At 37.0% G+C, this 20,165-nt stretch overlaps 1 protein-coding gene across 1 annotated transcript in view; it reads right to left on the bottom strand.

Moving 5' to 3' along the window:
- morc3a (MORC family CW-type zinc finger 3a) overlaps positions 1-20,165 on the bottom strand; it is a 93,792-nt gene that overhangs the window by 24,980 nt on the left and 48,647 nt on the right. Inside the window, exons 9-12 of the mRNA XM_051926291.1 lie at positions 15,720-15,817; positions 11,279-11,386; positions 10,616-10,744; positions 9,718-9,792 (exon numbers count right to left, since the gene is read on the bottom strand). Of these exons, the coding sequence (XP_051782251.1) occupies positions 9,718-9,792; positions 10,616-10,744; positions 11,279-11,386; positions 15,720-15,817 (410 nt within the window). The remainder of the gene's footprint in view (positions 1-9,717; positions 9,793-10,615; positions 10,745-11,278; positions 11,387-15,719; positions 15,818-20,165) is intronic.

The raw sequence follows: 20,165 nt of genomic DNA on the forward strand, positions 1-20,165 counted from the left end.
AACCTCATCACTATTTTACAATTTTCAACATAAATCCTAAGACATTTAATATCTTTCACATGTAGTATAACTGCCTCTTTATTGGCAGTAAAATTAAAAAAAAAATCATCTTTGCATTCTTTATTGATGTACTATTTAAAAGTCCATCATGAACCTTTTAATCTTTACATTATATATGGGATGCACATATTCCTGTTTTCTTTAAAGCTACTTTGCCGCACATGCAAGACATATTAATATACTTAGTATGAAAAAAATATGAATAAATCCCTCAGATCATTCAGATTAACACCACTTGAACCATATATGTATAAATAATTTTCTTTCAGAAAGGTGGAAACTGGTGGCAGCCAATTAGAACACTGCACATAATGTTTAGTTTGCCAAGTAAAATTTATGCAGTAACTCTAAAAGCGAGTCTAAAGTTTTTAGTTCTGCAGTTTTAATTACTGTACACACAACCAAATTATATTCAAGTTTAGTAAGCAGAAGAATAAAAAATTAAATTACAAGTACTTTCTCTATAGAAAGGTCTGTAGATCAAAATGCATGCCAAATTTAAAAAGGCCTTGTACCTTTTTGCATAACTTTGTGTTTTCATATCAAATCATAATGAATACTGGGAGATTTAAACTCTTCAAAGGAACAGTGTTTAGCACTCAAAAAATACTAGTGGATTTACAAATAATGCAGTGCTTTGTCAAAAGCATTAAGAGCAGGTTGGGAAAATGGATGGATGAATGGTATCTCACAGCCAACAACTTAAATGTTACATGTTCAGAATCCTGCATCAAATAATATCTAAACAGTTTAAGGCAACAAAAAGATGCTGTAAGATATTTCAACGATAGTTCCTTAAGTAGACTCTTTAAACTTTAACAACATTATTTATTTATCCGCACGCATTTGCTCCAAAAAAATAAAACTAGTTGCTACCACAGAGTACAGGTAAAGGTGTTAGTAATACAAGAGTGAACAAATGCGTACAGGGTTATCATTGATAAGTCAATTAGTGATGGACAAGAGTCTTTAGAATGGATCACCCATCTTTTCCTATTTAAATCCAATTTTTCTTTTACACAGTTACAGTGGTGGTTTCCACAGCTGATTCCTAAAGAATCCAACAAAAAGGTATGAATCAACCATACAATTTCATCAAGTGGCACAATACCATCCAATTTTAAGCCCCAAATCAATCCAACACACGTTTTGGGATTTGGACCATAGCAAATGTATCTGAAAAAAATACCACAGACACAGGGGAAGGTGCCAATTCCAGTTTAATCAAAGTAAACTATTCCTGAAATTCAGGAATACATGACAACTAGATCTTTAACTACTTAGATACATTAGTTTAATTGTAGCCTATTTTTAAGTGGTAAAATTACATTTTAATTTAGGCAACACTTACTTAATGCTTCTCTTTGTCACATTCCATTCTTACACATTACACAACCCTCACAAATTCTTCTTTATCATTACTCTGTCATTTCGTGTAGGAACATTCCATGCTGGCAGGTATTTACTGTAAATTGTAAAATTACCAGTGCACATCCGTGATTAACCTCATCAAAAACTGCTTGCTAAAACTCAACTTTGCCCTTGTGGATTCATTGTAATTTTTATCTGGAATAACATAAGAAAAAATATTTTTAAAGGAAGACATTTTCCAGCAGTTTCTATCTTTTTTTCAGTCCATCCTCGCTTTGAATTTTGCAGCACCTGATTTGGAACATTTCTCTATCTTTAACTAGACAAACTTCTGACACTTAGTGACACTAACAGACTAAGGAAAGAAGGCTAAAACAAACCTGCAAAAACTGAAATTGTTGATAATCAAGGGTTGTACAAGGAAAATGTCTGCACTAAGTTATAATAACTTTTGTCTTTATCATTTATTATCATTTGGTTTATTTATTTTTTTTTAATATTCTGCCTAACTTCAGAGCTCCCCTCCTTGAAAATTTTCACATATAGTTTGTTTATACCCATTTCTCTATGGCAGTTTACACTATGGACACCATGTAATGGGTTAAAACCTCATTGGGGAGGCATGTGAAAATCTGATATAGTAAATAAAGGTTGAAATAAATTTGTCTCTTAGCTATTATATTTATATTATGGAAATAAAGCAGATACCCTAATTGATTTTACATAGGGACTGTATGGTAACATATATGTGTGGAGTTGTGAACCTTGACTTTGAAAATCTCCAGCCAAGGTCTACTTGAACTTTTGACCTCTACCGTGTACACACACACACATACACACACACTCTATTTTATATGTAACATATAGGAATAACATATTCTTAACTCAATTCAAGGTCTCAATGGACATGCACATTCCTAGGAAGCATAAACAAATACCAATAATTTCATTATGACCACCACCAACCCTGAACTGCACAAAATTAAGGAAATGCATGATGAAAATCGTTTATTTAAAGTGCAAGGAGATGAAATGTACCTAAGACACTAGGGAAAAGATAGGGAGGAATAAAAGGTAAAAATGTAATGCATATTCGTGTATTTTATACTTTCTCTATATATGCATAAATACAATGCATTTAATTGCACATGCTTATTTTATGTAACCTCAGTTTTAAAACAATATGTTCCCTAAGGCTTAGGTGATGGGAGTTCAGACAAATGTACAGCATACATATTTCTCAGCCTGAAATGTTAGATCTTTTAGGGGTGTAAGGGGGATTATAAACTCTGCATCAGGAGTTATCAGAAAAACCAGCCTAACCAAAACATAAAAATACATTTGTGCACAATTTCTGTATTATATAATGTAAATAAACACATGAAATGAGCATATTTCAAGTGTTTCCTTTTGTTAAGAGAAATTAATATTTAATTAATGCAACAGCTGAAAAAGAAAATTTTCACATTAAACAAATTTGTAAATAATTAACCTAAAGTACTTCCTTTTTTCTTTCCATATATTAAACAACATAAATGATGAAAATGATTGAAATGCACATTACTGACAGATGGAGAATAATCAAGAATTGAAAATAACTTTAAAATAATGTAGCATTCTTTAGTTTTTAAAGTGAATTTTAGTCCTTTGGCAGATTTTTTCAAGTCCATGAACTGTTGGGTTATTGTGAATGACAGATTATGCTTCGCAGTAAACATGGCAATACAAGTTTTTTGGTTGCACATTATTTATTTCTAACATCTCATTGTACTGAACTTGCATCTTCCCAAACCTTAACAAACTTCATTTCCACCTTGAGCAGAACTCAGAATTATGCTCTCCATCACTCACAGAGAGCTGCTTGCTAATGACTGGTTACAGAGTAAGTTTGATATTTTTCAAGCTTAAGTTACTTCTTCAAAATCATAACATATTAATGAATTGCCTGCTCTTGTACTTAACAGGGCACAGGGTCCAACAGGAAAACAAAAGCTTTTAAACTTACCGAATATGTCTACTATAAAGCAGCAAAGGATATGATTTAAGACAACATAAATTTCACATTCCTGAGGCATGCTTGTAACAACAAAAATAAACAGGAAATACATTTTATCACAGATTACTGATACTATTTTCTCGTGGTTAAAATAAGTTTCTTAGTTACTTGTCTGCTTACAGCTGGTCTTGTGGGTGGAGCTTTGACCATCCCCTCCATACACAGTTGGCCCTGTGAGGCAGGAATGACAGATCTGCACTACCGCTCTACCAGTGCCAAAGGATCTGTACTAAACTAAACTTCAACCTGAATAATACTAAATGTATGCCCATCAGGCCTTGTAAATTAATTGTACACAATGTGTGTACTTAACTTTTCTCTCACTAGACTGTCAAAGCACACATGTGCATAATGATAATGGTAGCAGTAGGCAATACGTTTGCAAAATAACACAACAAACTTTTTTCAGTGATGAGAAAATACTTCCATATACAGAGTGTGAGTGAAGTGTGTATTTTTCCAGTGATTATTGTCTAGCTCTTTACAGAACAGAGACTGACAACAGTTAACATCTGGGCATCAACATTCAATAATATCTATAACTGCATTTGTAGATAACTCTTCATGGTGAAACCATATCCCTGGCCCAGAAAAATGCAATAGAGAAAATTGAAACTGAACAACTAATTTGCCTTAAAAATGACAGAATCTCAAAAATATTTTGCTTTTTTTCCATTACCAAAATGACATGGAATATGTGTGCAAACACAAGACCCATACTCAACAGCAATCTTGGAAAAATAAACATTCTGTAAGCTTAAATGCTTTTTGTTTTCACAATTCGACTCTGGTATGATTTATGTCTGCTATAAAGCAAAAGAACAGGCTAGGTATTTTTTAAAATGTATTAAAAAATGCTTCACTTTATTTAACCACACAAGCATGCCACTAATAACTGCAAGATTACCATTACACAGTTGGTTAAAATGCATCCAGAAAAAAAATCTGGGTTGTTGATTTCCTAATGTGGATGCTGAAAATTCAATAGAAACAGTGTAAAGGGCAGTGAGTATTTTTGCAAATCTAATATGGCCAAATACTGTAAACCTGGCATTTATTGGAAAACGAATCACTACGAGTTATGAAATTGTTGGCTTTACCAAGCATGCTAATGCCTCAGTTTCTACATAAACCATACGGCTGGTGAGCCTCTAGAGCAGTGCTCCGCAACCAGTGTGCCACGGCACACTGGTGTGCCTTGAGCCGATACAGGTGTGACGCGGTCAAATAAGACAATTAAGACAATTTTCTAACTAAATAATATTTCAACGGTCCTCCTTAGAAACACAATAACGAAAATACGTGCAATGAAATATTCGCTTAAATAGCCTTTTAAAGGTTTCATAATTTTATGTGTCATTTCTCTGAAATAATAAATCCCATCGCCTGGCGCCTGTTGCCTAAGACGTAGACCCTACGTAGTCGCCAAACAACTCCGTAGTACGCTTTGATAGGCAGAGCGCTCCGTACCCTCACCTAGATTCAATTCAAGCCGATGTATTAGTCGTGCTACATCGCATTCACTCGTCTTGCGACAGTAGTTATCATCCATTACTATTAGTTGTGTTGCTGAATTGTGTACGGTTAATGTTCTTCGTGTGATTCATATTTAGTTTTATACCCCTTTAAATATGGATAATTTTTTACGTGGAAAAGATTCATCTTCACGTACAGATGATGAAGAACCCAGCACAAGTGTTGCAAAAAAACCCAGAAAATTGTGAAAAGGAAGTACAACGAAGACTACATTCGATATGGATTCTCGTGGTGTGGTGACGAAACGGCTCCAAAGCCACAATGCATCATTTGCGGCGATCAGCTATCAAACGAGGCAATGGCACCCAGTAAACTAAATCGCCATCTAAATTCAAACCATCCCAGTTACTCCAAAAAAGACAAACAACTCTTGTGTTAATTAAAAATGATAAGCGGTCATGCTTAAAAGATCTTGACCAAGAACTTCGGGTTGCGCTGTCAAATATTGAGCCGAATATAAAACTTCTGTGTTCATTGAAACAAGCGCAGGTAGCACATTAATCAGTCATTATGTTATAATAATTATTACGATTGCATAAAAGTAAATATAGTATAGTTTTTATGTATGTATACTTATAATAAATGTATACATATAATAAAAAATGAAAATTTATTGTAAAATTTGTGATTTAAATTAATATCGATATATCAGTGGCGTAGCTGGAGTTCATGTTGTCCGGGGCGGTGAAAAATTTGACGCCCCAAAGCTGAAAGAAATTTTTTTTTGCGCCTCTTCAAGGAACAAAAAAAAGTAAAGTACCGTAGTTTGGACGCCTCTAAATAGCTGGCGCTCGGAGCGGACCGCCCCCCAACCCCGGCCAAGCTACGGCACTGCTATATACTGTATTTTGGCTTTTGATGTGCCGCGGAATTCTAGGAAGAACTTTGGTGTGTCGTAGGTGAGAAAAGGTTGCGGAGCACTGCTCTAGAGGACTGAGGTAAGGGATTTTAATCAGTCATGTTTCTCAGTATGTACATAATGTAAGAGTTCTTATATCTTAAAGTACAGACACCTAACTTTACTTATTGTAATTATTTTTGGAACAAACTTTAACTTTCACACATGCAAATCTCTTCTGATTTGACTAAATCATTAATAATATAAAACAGAAGATTATTATTATGGACTACAAGTACAGCTCTCTTTTCTTGCCCATGTTTATTAAGAAAATCAATACTATTAGAGGGGATTGTAAGCAAACAAACAACCAAGGTTATTATAGTTAACGAAAACTAAAATCAAAACTGAAACTATTATTAAAAAACATTTTCGTAAACGGAAATAAAATAATTAACAAAACCAAAATGAAAAACTGAAACAAATGAAACTATTAAAGTACCTGGAAAGACTAACTAAAATCAAATAATAATTTACTAAAATATTTTTAGTTTTTGTTTTTGAATGAATATTCTTGCCATTAGTCTTTAATCCTTGTAAGTTTTACCTGTAAAACAGAAAGTCATCCACCATGAGCCGCCCGCACATATTCATCCAGTGAACAGCGGCTGGTGACGGAGGGCGGAAGCAAGCTGAATGCGGGCGTGTAAAGTGTGTGAAATAGAAAGCGATTTAGGTGCCACCTTTCTTTGTGCTTGTTGTATATCAAGATGTAATTCAAATGGCTGAAATCGGAATGTGCTGGTCAACAAAATGTTTACCATATGGACAGAAAAATCACGAGTGAGTAAAGTTTCAGTTTATTTCTCAGGTGACTGCTTTTTGTTGACAGCAATTCACCTGCCACTTCACACAGGAGAAATCGTTTTTACTTTCTCATATACGAAGTTTAGAGAAAGTATACTAATCATTAAAAAATTCGACCTCGATATTTTGATAAATCTTGACGTTATAGACCTCCCAGAGTCCAAAAATACCTTTTTTTGGAATTGTGTGTGCGCGCGTGTGTGTCTGTATAAACACGATAACTCAAAAACGCAACTGGATAAATGGATGAAATTCGGCATGTGGTTGTTACACCACAATTGTAGATCTGTATTAACTTTTGGGCCAAATCCATCTCCCAGAAGTGGTACTTTACCTGAACACATACTCATTTTTTTTTTATACATGCAGCTGTAGAGTCCAATTTATTCAACTTTACTTTTATAATAATTGTTCAATATATTATTAATTTTATTTGATTTGTTGATGGTTCTTTAATCTACATAATATAAACATTGTCTTGCGGTTTACTCCTCAAATATCCATCCCCATATCAGAGTATACGAGAAAGCCAAGGGGAGAGCACTCCTGATTTTTGAAAATAAAACGGCACTGATCGAGATACTGACTAGGTCATCATACAACATCAGCATATTGTTGCTGACCAATGACTTTTGCTTTAAAAACATCGTTTAACAATGAAGCGATATAAACAAAAGTAGAGAGTCTGACAAGTGAACTAAACATACTAATGGGATTTTGTATTTATTCTATATTTATTAAATTTTTTTAGTCCATATTCACAACTCAAAATACCTGATATTGTGAAAGTAATCCATTAGCAGAATTATATTTTAAAATATTTGTCTCTCTTTTTTCAATGTTTTTCTCTCTCTCTCAAAATAGATAGTTGAAATATCATATTCATTTTGTTCTTAACATCAGCCTTATCATACATATTGCATACGAGGGAGTTTTCCTGCCTTACCTCCAAATCTGCTGTGGTAGGCTCCAGGTTCCCTGTGATCCTGCACTGGATAAACTGGTTTAGATAATGTATATATTGTTCTTAATCTCAGATGCTGTCTCTGTCGTTTTATGCCTGTCCATACTCCTATTACCTGCTCCTGCTCTGCTCATTATGGGTTTACTGTTCTTATGGTGGGCTATTCAAGTCTCACTGCCCCTAACCTTGACACTACATGCTTGTTGTTCTTTGTTTCCCTCAATACAGCTAGGTGGGGTCTGCACACTGATTCAAGTCTAAGAGCCCTGTTCTTCCTTAGCCCCCATGATTTTTGTGAGAAAATATTTGAAAAATTATACAATTGTATAAAATTGTTTATATTCAGTATCTAGTTTTGATTATGCTTGTTTTTTATCAGACAAAAACAAAACCAGACAGTAAACCATGTAGTGCTGTAAGCTTCCACTAACATTAAACTCATATCCGTTAAGTGTACAGTTCTGTCCGACTGTGACACAAAACTAAACTCCGTAGAAGCTCCATGCCATGATTACTAAAACTAAAACTAATAGATATAAAAATAAAATAGAAATGTCTTTGTGAAATAAAAACTAAACTAAAACTAAAAATACACGATAAAGGAAAACTAAAACTAAACTGAATTTCCATGTAAGGTCAGAAAAAATATAGAAATAAAAACTAATATAAAAAGGCAAAACTATAATAACCTTGCAAACAACTACCCTAGGTTCTTGTCTATAAGCCGGACTCATGTATAAGCCGGAGACCAAAAATCATACGAATTTTAAAAATAAAATCGTATCATAGATAAGCCGGACTCATGGATAAGCCGAACGTACTATAACCTATAACTAATAGAAGGGAGGGAGGTCAGTGGTCTCACTCGCACCCATTTAATTTCTTTAAGGGGGGAGAGAGTGTGAGATATTGGCGTCTCTCTCACTCCCCGCATGGTGCGGTTGGAGCGGCCGGAGCGCGTTCTTTCTGCTCTGGGCGTCGCCGAGTCAACACGCGCGCGTATCGGTCATTTAAATTGTGATTTTATATGTAAGCATATTTAGATATATAGCGCGGATTTTTTGCTGGTTCGCGGATTTCTGCGGACAATGGGTCTTTTAATTTCTGGTACATGCTTCCTCAGTTGGTTTGCCCAGTTGATTTCATACAAGGGACGCTATTGTCAGATGGCTGAGAAGCTAGATTGCTTACTTTTCTCTCACTCTTGCGCTGACTATCTGTGATCCTGACGTAGGGGGATTGAGCAGGGGGGCTGTTCGCACACCTAGACGATACGGACGCTCGTCTAAAAATGCTGAAAGATTATCTTCACGTTGCTATCTTTTGTAAAGCTGATTCCTGAAAAGACATGCTGCACAGTGCTTCGCATACTTAAAAGCTCGAAGGGCACGTATTGATTTTTGACTGAAAAACAAACTCTGTCTCTGTCTCTCTCTTCCTGCTCCTGCTCCTGACGGAGGGGGTGTGAGCTGCTGCCTTCAACAGCTTTGTGCCGCGGTGCTTCGCATACCTAAAAGCCAAACAGCACCATTGATTTGTTTGCTAGAGATTGTTTTCTCTATCTATGTGACATTCTGTGCTCCTGACACACGCACCTTTGAAGAGGAAGATATGTTTGCACTCTTTTAATTGTGAGACAGAACTGTCATCTCTGTCTTGTCATGGAGCACAGTTTAAACTTTTGAAAAAGAGACAAATGTTTGTTTGCAGTGTTTGAATAACATTCCTGTCTCTCTACAACCTCCTGTGTTTCTGCGCAAATCTGTGACCCAAGCATGACAATATAAAAATAACCATATAAACATATGGTTTCTACTTCGCAGATTTTCTTATTTCGCGGGTGGCTCTGGAACGCAACCCCCGCGATGGAGGAGGGATTACTGTATAAACCGGACTTATGTATAAGCCGATATTCTATTTTTTCATTTTCACAACTTTTTTCCTTAGATAAGCCGCGGCTTATAGACAAGAACTTAGGGTAATTAAATCATTTTAATTATTTATTTAAAGATAACAAAAACATACTCTCTTTTATATGTCTTTTCATAAGTAGGGTGATCCTCATCTTCATCTTCTTTTTCTTCAGGTGCACTACAAAGCCTAGTATAAAGAATGAAAAATTATCAAACAATCGATAAGTATTATATTTTAAAAATTTATAACAAAGTATTTCAAACATTCAAGTACAACTTTTAACAAACACTATTACTATTTGCAAAGTTTGAAATAAATTATAGAAATTATAAGAAATAGCAATTCATATAATGTACAGTATAATAAATACTGATATGAGATGGCAGACTTTGACTTCCTGGGATTAAGTGTATTGTATGACTGCAAAGGCGTCCTCTCTACTACTCTGGTTTGTAAAATCCTGTGAAATACAATACAAGAAACCTAACTCTTGTACTGTGTAAAAGACAGTAGAACAGAATGTTTGTTTTGTGAGTTTTAAACTTTGCAATGATTTTAACATAATACTTTTCAGCTTAATAAAACTGATAGTCTACTTACCATCTTAAAGATTTACACAGGTGTGCTAATGAACAGATTATATTATCTGACATCTTTTTCGCTTTCTATATTTTTCTTTATATACTTGACATTTTTAAATTAGCACAGTGTTTTGTAAGAAAGTCTTTAATTACATTATAAGTATAACCTTGGGCTAAAGGATAGAAAAAAATGTTCTTTAAGAACGCCCAGTCAACTTCTAAGATTAATTACTTTTAAACTATAATCAGGCTATATTGATATGAAGTCTGAATTGGCCAAGTGATGCATATGCATGATGCCCATGATATCTGCATTATCTCCACTGCTGCCAGGACAGGCTTCAGCCAACTTCCCCCTATAGTTGAACAAGTGAGTTCAGAGATTGGACTGGTGGAAGTAATTATTGGGTTGGGTTGTTTTTACTTACCTAAACTGTGTATCAGGATTCATGCGACAGTACCAATTATCAGGAAGTTTACTTGTGTCTATACCATCTGGTAATTTTCTCCACTTCAGGCATTCATCACACTGCGCCCAATTTTGATCGGGTTGCTTCCTGAAATGATAAACAGCTATGTTTTTAAAATAAATACATTTCTAATAATTAAGTATAGGCATATAAAATAATAAAAATTGTTAAAATGTTACATGAAGTGGACATTAAGTGATTTAACTGCAACTTGCTTGTAAATAGCTTTCCAGATCCATAAGCCTAAACAACTTTCTACTGAGTATTTCAGAGAGCTCTTTGGTCCTTGGCATAATGTAATTAAACACCTCAACTACTAAAAGCAAAGCAAAACACAAGCATGTGATGCTTATGTGGTATGTTATATGTTTATACAATTATTGTGTACAGTTAAAGGTAACTATTCTTTATTTGCAGAAATCATGCAGGTGTGTGTATTGAGTGTAACAATTTGCAGTCCTGTTTCATCTTGGCTTTTTTTTTCAATCTTTCCTGCTGCAAACAAACCTCTCTCTGGGATAATAAAGTCTACCTAAAATAATTAATAAATATGTTATAAATAAGAAAGGAAACAACCCTGCAGTAAAATGCAAACATTAATTAAGGTATGTTTATACTTACACTGTATCCTCTACAGGTACAGAACTAAACGGATCATCATTCTTTCTTTTATACTTCATTTCTTTCCAATAATCCCAAAGTTTATTTCCCAAAGCTTGCATGGTTAACCTGTAATATTAAGCTTGCAATGTTAATGTGACTTGAGACAGACATCAAAATAGTTACTTTTATACTACACTTAAAAAAAAAAAAAAAAGTTTAATACTTCTTGATATTATTAAAAGAGTTTTCAATTATTTTTTTTTTTGTTAGCAGCAACTAATATTGGTATTGTTGAAGCAGATTAGGCAGCAGAGGCAACCTCAGCCACAAAGAAGCAACTCGGAGTCTCAAGACAGGCAAGCAGAATCAAGCTTTATTGTACGGTGCACACGCAGACCTAAATCAGATGACTTGAGCCCCAGCAATGGATGGACTATACTTTTATTACAATTCTTATTATAAAACCCACTACTCATCCTCGTCTGACTCCCAATAACTTGGCAGCTTTGGACCTGCCTCCAATTAGGTCCATTAATATTTCCCAGCCTAATAAGAATAGTGCTTTGTCTAGCTCATCGCACCCACTTGGCAGGTATTCACCATTACCAAATGCCCATCACCTGACCCTATGTCCATTATCTGACTGAAACTTTCCAACATTACTCCTTAGCCTCTGCAGGTGTCTAATATTTTTTTTATCAATCAATTCCTACCGGGAATTTGTAATCAGGGAGACCCACACATAAGATACTGGGCTACTCAAATGAGTAATTCCTTGTTGCACACACATCCCTCAAGGCAAGAAGTCTAGGCAGATGCATCTCTAAGACAATGGCGCCGTTTCTTATAAAACACACTTTCCTTGGCTTGCCATCACCTCATGCTAGTGAAGTTTAAGCTTAGCAGCAAGATATTACTGGTTTGCAATTACAAAGAGAAAAATAATCAAATATGCAGGCGCAGGCTTTTCTATGATTTAACCCTTACTATACTTTATTTTATACAAATGCAGCACCCTGAGGCGCTTGTGCTAATCGCTGGAGACTTTAACCACGTGACGCTGGATAAAACATTACCTGCCTTCTCCCAGTATGTGAATTGTAACACCCGAGGAAATAGGACTATTGACCTACTGTATGCAAACGTTAAAGACGCATACAGTGCTACCCCGCTGCCTGCGCTTGGGAAAGTAGATCATAACCTGGTTCTGCTTCAGCCTCAATACAAACCAAGGGTAAGGGAACTACCTACAACCACAAGCTCATTCAGGAAGTGGTCCCCTGAGGCAGAGCAGGCTCTGCAGGGATCATATAGTGAGAACATTGAGGAGGTTGTTGACTGCACTACTGACTACATCAAATTCTGTATGGACATTGTAGTTCCAGTAAGAACAGTACGCTGCTATGCTAACAACAAGCCATAGATTACAAGTGACATCAAGGGCCTTGTGAACCAGAAGAAAAGGACTTTTAAAGGCGGTGATCAGCATGAGCTCAAGCGCGTGCAGAAGGAACTTAGAGTCCAGCTCAGAGCGGCAAAGGATCAGTACAGGAGAAAGCTGGAGCAGAAGTTGCAGAATAACAGCATGAAAGAAGTGTGGGATGGGATGAAGATCATCACTTTAACAGGTTTGACCACCCTAACCCACTCTCACCTCGGAGTACTGCACCCTCCACCCATCCTTCTGCTGACACCAGCATACTGTAGGAGAGAGTTTCCCCCACCCATAATTACAGCAGCCCAGGTAAGCAGAGAGCTGAGGAGACTTTGTGCCAGCAAAGCAGTGGGTCCAGATGGAGCCTGTGCTGAAGGCCTGTGCGTTGGAGCTGGGGAGTCCTCTACAGTGCATCTTCAACCTGAGCCTGGAACAGGGGAGAGTCCTGAGGCTTTGGAAAACATCTTGCATCACCCCAGTCCCAAAGGTATCACGTCCTAGTGAGCTGAATGACTTCTGCCTGTCGCTCTGATGTCACATGTGATGAAGACCATGGAGCGAATGCTGCTTCACCACCTGAAGCCACAGGTCCGCCACGCCCTCGACCCTCTGCAGTTTGCATACCAGGAGAAGGTGGGAGCGGAGGATGCCATCATCTATATGCTACACCGATCCCTCTCCCACTTGGACAGAGGCAGTGGTGCTGTAAGAATTATGTTTCTGGACTTCTCTAGTGCCTTCAACACCACCCAACCTCTGCTCCTTAGGGACAAACTGACAGATGGGAGTAGATTCATACTTGGTGGCATGGATCAGGAACTATCTTACAGACAGACCTCAGTATGTGCGTCTCGGGAACTGCAGGTCTGACATTGTGGTCATTAACACAGGAGCACCACAGGGGACTGTACTTTCTCCGGTCCTGTTCAGCCTATATACATCGGACTTCCAATATAACTCGGAGTCCTGCCATGTGCAAAAGTTCGCTGATGACACTGCAATCCTGGGCTGCATCAGGAGTGGGCTGGAGGAGGAGTATAGGAAGCTAATCAAGAACTTTGTTAAATGGTGTGACTTAAACCATCTACACCTGAACACCAGCAAAACTAAGGAGCTGGTGGTGGATTTTAGGAAACACAGGCCCCTCCTGGACCCCGTGATTATCAGAGGTGACTGTGTGCAGAGGGTGCAGACCTATAAATACCTGGGAGTGCAGACAGATGATAAATTGGACTGGACTGCCAATACTGATGCTCTGTGCAAGAGAGGACAGAGCCGACTATACTTCCTTAGAAGGCTGACGTCCTTCAACATCTGCAATAAGACGCTGCAGATGTTCTATCAGACGGTTTTGGCGAGTGCCCTCTCTACGCAGTGGTGTGATGGGGAGGCAGCATAAAGAAAAAGGACGCCTCACGCCTGGACAAACTGGTGAGGAAGGCAGGCTCTATTGAAGGCATGGAGCTGGACAGTTTAACATCTGTGGCAGAGCGACGGGCGCTCAGCAGGCTCCTGTCAATCATGGAGAATACACTGCATCCACTAAACAGTATCATCTCCAGACAGAGGAAGAGCTTCAGCGACAGACTGCTGTCACTGTCCTGCTCCACTGACAGACTGAGGAGATCGTTCCTCCTCCACACTATGCGACTCTTCAGTTCCACCCGGGGGGTTAAACGGTAACATTCTACAAAGTTATTGTCTGTTTTACCTGCATTTTCTATCACTCTTTAATTTAATATTGTTTCTTTATCAGTATGCTGCTGCTGGAGTATGTGAATTTCCCCTTGGGATTAATAAAGTATCTATACTAGCGTGCACTAATACACTTTGAATATATGCAGATCATCTGTTTTTCTATAGTATCACGTGTACTTTTTACTTTAGCGAATTCTGATAATTTTCAAAAACTACACAAAATGAATGTGACACTTTCTACATACACTAATTTTTATTTTGAAATTGAAAATTGTGTTAAAAGCAAAGGCTGCACTGTTTTCAAGTAACGGACAGCTATCTCCTTTAAAACGAACTCTACTAGTTGAAGACTATTTAACATAATGCCTCCTTTTGTAAGCAGGCTGGATGCAAGCATATTTTTGCGTGAAAAATAACAGATTTTCACCATATCTAGAAATACATGCTTACTCTTTAAATATTTATCAGCATTGTAAAAATGTCATATTACTTATATGTTTGGCAGAGTATTTGAGTCAATATTATTATAGGCCTTCCAATAATGTGAGGTGACTGGACAAGGTAGTAAGTACCAAACTGGGCACCAAGCTGATGCTCTTCTACTAGAAGGAGTAAAAGTGGAGGGTAAAGCACAAAGAATAAAAGGTAACACGATTAAGCCTGCTGTAGATATCATGGCTGCGGTGGGCTGGCACCCTGCCCGGGATTGGTTCCTGCCCTGTGTTGGCTGGGATTGGCTCCAACAGACCCCCCGTGACCCTGTGTTCGGATTCAGTGGGTTGGAAAATGGATGGATGGATAGATATCATGGATCTATCAAGGAAACCCACCTGATGACTCCAAAGATGTAATTCTACCCCTTTATTCCCACTCAGTACCGATGGCAAGCAAGTGCAGATTGCCCAATATACTGTAAATTGTAACATCTGACCCTATAAATTCAAGTATTTAGCAGCAAACAGTTAACCATGCAAAGAAAACCTATACATCTAATAATTACCATAATTAGTGGGAATTTGCTGAATGATATCTAACTTTTCTCCACTACACTATGTGTAAGTACTAATGGCATAACTGTATTTTAAAAAATGTTTTCAGGGCAGTAAATTCCTCATCACTTTAGGCTTAAGATTACAAATTTGACACTCAACTTCAAAGCATCTTAAAATTCTGACATTCAAATTGGTGATATTTAGATTTTCACTAATACTCCAAGAGAATGTAGTATGAAATACGTTCAGTTATATAAATGATATGTTTAATAAACCTGCATAAATAATAAATTATATAGATTTGTATACTGCAAAAACCAAGCAACTCTGTTACCTGTATTCATTTGTGTAGTCAAAATCCTGTTTGTTATGAGTTGGCTTTAGAAAGTTGCACTCTGTAATGCCTATTACTCCAACACCACAATTGTTAGCCTGTAAAAATAAAAACACACTTTATTTTCAAAGGGCTGCAAACAAAATGTACCCACTAGTTCAAACTTTCTGCTTATAACAAGCCACTCACAAATCAACGACAGACAATGCTTATTACTCTACATTATAATCTTCAACAACTGAAATGTATTATTTTTGCTGTAACAGCATTATAGTGTTACAAGCATTATAGAGTTACAAAATAAAAACAGCTAATTTTACTTTCATGTTGATGTATGTTTCAAAATAAAAAGCAGGAAAAACATACCAGTTCAAAAATAATTGGCACATTAAAAAAAGGAATAAGATATAAATTTGGGAATAAAAATAGAAAATAAAATTGGGGGTTTGCACACACACACACAACAACTAAGTTCAAGTTATGGCATGGCCACGTACCCTAAAAAGTTACAGTTGGTGTAGGCAGTATGGTCAAAAATGTATTTCACATTATAATTAAAAATGATCACAGTTATGGTATAATATATATGCATATACTTTTCAGACCGAATCTAGTTTAGGTGCTTCTGTTGGTCCAATTTCATAGGTTAACAGTGGGTAGTTCTACTGTGAAGTTTATCATTAGGACCATTTTAACCAACTAAAGTAATAATGATAACACATTTTATTTAGATTGCACTTTTATTATGGTCAAAGAAAACAACAAGTAAAAGACAGAAAAATATGAAATTCACAACATTGGATAGAAAAGAATATCACCAAAAAAGACTAAGTAAAGATAAATACACACAACACAAAGCTTTGAATTAGAAAAATAGAAAATAAACCAAAATAAAAAACAAAAATATATATGCTACAAGAAAACCCTGAACAAATAATTTCTTGTACAAATGCAAATCATCTTGAGCACCTGGACAGAGATGTAAACTGAAAGAAGGGTCGGAATGTCAGGGTAAAGTAAATGCATTACTGAAGAAATGAGTTTTAAGTTGTTTTTCAAAAGAGAGTCACCTGATGTAATTGATTTATATACAAAATATCTTTGTTGTACAAAATAATAAATGAACTGAACAAGAAAGATTGCAATACCATTTAAAAGAAACAATATTTGAAAAAACGTCTACTGTACAGACTATACAGTTAAAAAGTGAAACAATATTGACAATAAAAATATATATTTAAATAGTTATTCTTGCTTATTCCTTTGATTCCAAATTGAACAAAAACAAGCAAGTCTATAGACTTTAATATTGCCTTTCAAAACATCTTTATGAACATAATGAAAAATTACATAAAGACACCCAAAGAAAATGTACATATGCATTGACTGAATACTGCCTCAGAAGAAGCTAGTATATATAAAAACAATTTAGTAGGCTGGGTGCTGTGCATTGTGACAAAGTGTGGCACTTCAAGCACTGATAATCATTGACTGTGGAAAGTATCTGTTAACAAGGATTTATTAATTCACAAATTTATTTTCTGCAGGCAGCACTCTGTCCTGACAACATTTTAAAATACTACAAACTAATGACTATTATTTCCTATTGATTCAATTCTTTGCATTTTCATTTGCTCAGTCACTTAAAGTTTATGCATGAACATTCTGCTGAAAGCAAGTTAATTTATAGTGCGATAACCGCCTGAGTTTGAACAGATCCCTTTTAACAAGAACAAAATGTGTCATCACGTCATATTGCATACAAAATATAAAAATGTAAAAAACAAATTTTAACATTAATAAAACAAAAACCATCAGAGCCCTATTGCCATTTAATTCCACTTTGTATAATTATTACAGTGTGTATTTTCTGCAATAACTTTACACAAGTGTTTGTATAAATTCAATTGCTGTAACAACCAACAGCTTTAGGATATGTAGGCTATATGCTACTTAATTGCATACGAACACTGAAATTTATTCATGGCAAGCTGAAGCCTGGTGTGGACAGATCATATTGAGAATGTAGATTAAGAATCAATGTGCTTTGTTATTAGTTTTAGAGCTATTACCTATTAAAAGCTTACTAGCCAACCCGCGGCGTACCATACGCCGCATAATCAGGCCACTTTTTTAATGATTTTTAAGCACAGGGAAAAAATTAACATTTGAAAAATCCGGAGGAGAGGGGAAGGACGCCCATTACGCCCCATCCGTCATGCTAGTCTGCTGATTTCTCGTTCAGTAAATTGTGAGTAGTGATGGGCGGGGTGAAGCCTTGAGAAGCATCAACACGTTTGAAGCAATTGTGTCGGAAATCGTATAGAAGCTTCGAAGCATTTGACACTCACCTGTCACGTGACACCTGGCCATTTTCATTAACGTTACAGAAACTTATGATACACTTCAATGACGTCTGTTAAAAGTCGTATTGCTTTTATTTTTTCGTAGCTACAGACTGACAACGAAGAGAAGGGTTCGTCAGTAGCTTCTAGTGTCTGATGTCTAAAAAATATAAATATAACTAACGCCGACAGGCAGAATGCACTATACGATAGCAAGAGTTAAACAAAATAAGACGCCTCACCTCATGCATTCCCGGCTCTTTCAATTAGTATTTACTTTTGCACTGTATCATTATAATCGCTCCTGTTATTAGTATTATAATTAACCCTGATCTTTTCTTGAGATCACATTTAATAGCCTTAAATGTTTTGTTTGGTCTGTCTTAATTAAAACGGAGTAGACAGAAAATAAAGGTTTATCCCTGTACTTTGCCATGATATAGGTAAGCACATTTGAGAAAGAAAATGTGAAATCCTTAAATCACAGATGTCATTATTCGATCAAGTATTAAAATCTGCAGTGCTTCGAAAGCTCGACACTGTGTCGAAACCTTAGTATAGAATGGCCCATCACTACCTGTGAGTCACGTAGAGTTTTGATTGTTGTTTGCGATTCTGGCCACTTTTCGCGTACTGAATTGTTCGGGAGTCACAGTTGAGAAACAGTTTTTTAATGTCTTTTAAGCACAGGGGAAAAAATGAACATGTGGCCCGGTGCATTGTTTAACTGCCTTGTGGCGGTGTAGTAGTACGGCTGCTTTGCAGTAAGGAGGGCGCGCATTCATCTCGGATTATTACATCTTGCTAGACTAATCTGCTACATGGCTGCGTTTGAAAAACCGACTTATCCCGGATGAGTTTCACCGGAATTAATGATTAGGAATCTGGTTGGAACAAAACCCTGCAGCCACAGGGGTTCACCAGGACCGAGTTTGGCAAACACTGCTGAACAGAGACGAAACCGACTCAGGTGAGGAGTGGGGGCGGGCAAAGTAGTTGGAGCTATTGATTATTCAGTGTTGTTTACCTGGGTGTCTGATCTGCTCAACAGGATTATAAATAAAAGGAAAACAATGTGAAGGCAATGTCACAGGTGGTATAGCGGGTCCACAGCTCCCCTTCAAAAGCCCATTTTTAAATAAATAATTATCGCACTCACAGTGTAGACTCGTGCTTCGGGCATTTCTCCCCTGTGCAGTGTGTGAGTGAGTGAGGAGAGAGAGAGAAAGCTGGTACGTTAGAGTGAGCGAGAGCAGGCTCGAAGGCAATGTGTTCCTGTGGTACAGCGGGTCCATAGCTCACATTGAAAAGGCCATTTTTAATCAGGCGACTGACAGTAGTGGAGTCAGGCACATAGAAGGTCTCTCGCGCTGCCTCTGTGTGAACCAAGATTCCACTGAGGTTGACTAATGAAAAGTCAACGTAGCTCAGAGCTGCAAGTGGAATGTGGCACAGACAAACAGAAATGACGGCATGTTTTTCGAGGCGTCGCGTCCGAGTTGGTGGGCGTGACTGTGATTTTTTCGTTGTATCCAATGGTCTAAGAGTTGGTGGGCGTGGCTCCTTCCTGCGTGCGCCATTGGCGTCTTACTTGTCGGCGGTTTAGTGAATCCACGCCCCTTCCGGCGTGCTTTCCATGGTCGGCTACTTGTCTCCTGGCTTAGTGAATTATATAATCCACGCCCCTACCGGCGTGCTTTCCATGGTCGGCTACTTGTCTCCACGCCCCTTCCGGCGTGCTTTCCATGGTCGGCTACTTGTCTCCTGGCTTAGTGAATTATATATATATATAGATACTGTACTTGTAGGTCATCATTCATTAGCATAACGGCCGTTTGTGGCCTTCCTGTCCTTTCATTTGTTATGTTTTAAACTTCAGTGAGTCAAGGACATTGTGTTCTCTGAGAGAAGTAGGCAGATTTTTGTTTTGGGAACACAGCTGCTGAGACTTCTAACTGAAAGTAGACTAAACAAGCTTTCACGTTAGCAAATACACACAAACATTTCGGATGGCATTTAAACTTATATGTCAAGGTTTATCAATACCTTAGGCAATCAAGTTAAGGCAAAACACATCATACTAGTTACCTTGAGCTATATG

This window comes from Erpetoichthys calabaricus, chromosome 4 (assembly GCF_900747795.2).
Source record: "Erpetoichthys calabaricus chromosome 4, fErpCal1.3, whole genome shotgun sequence".
NCBI classification, from domain to species: Eukaryota; Metazoa; Chordata; class Cladistia; order Polypteriformes; family Polypteridae; genus Erpetoichthys; species Erpetoichthys calabaricus.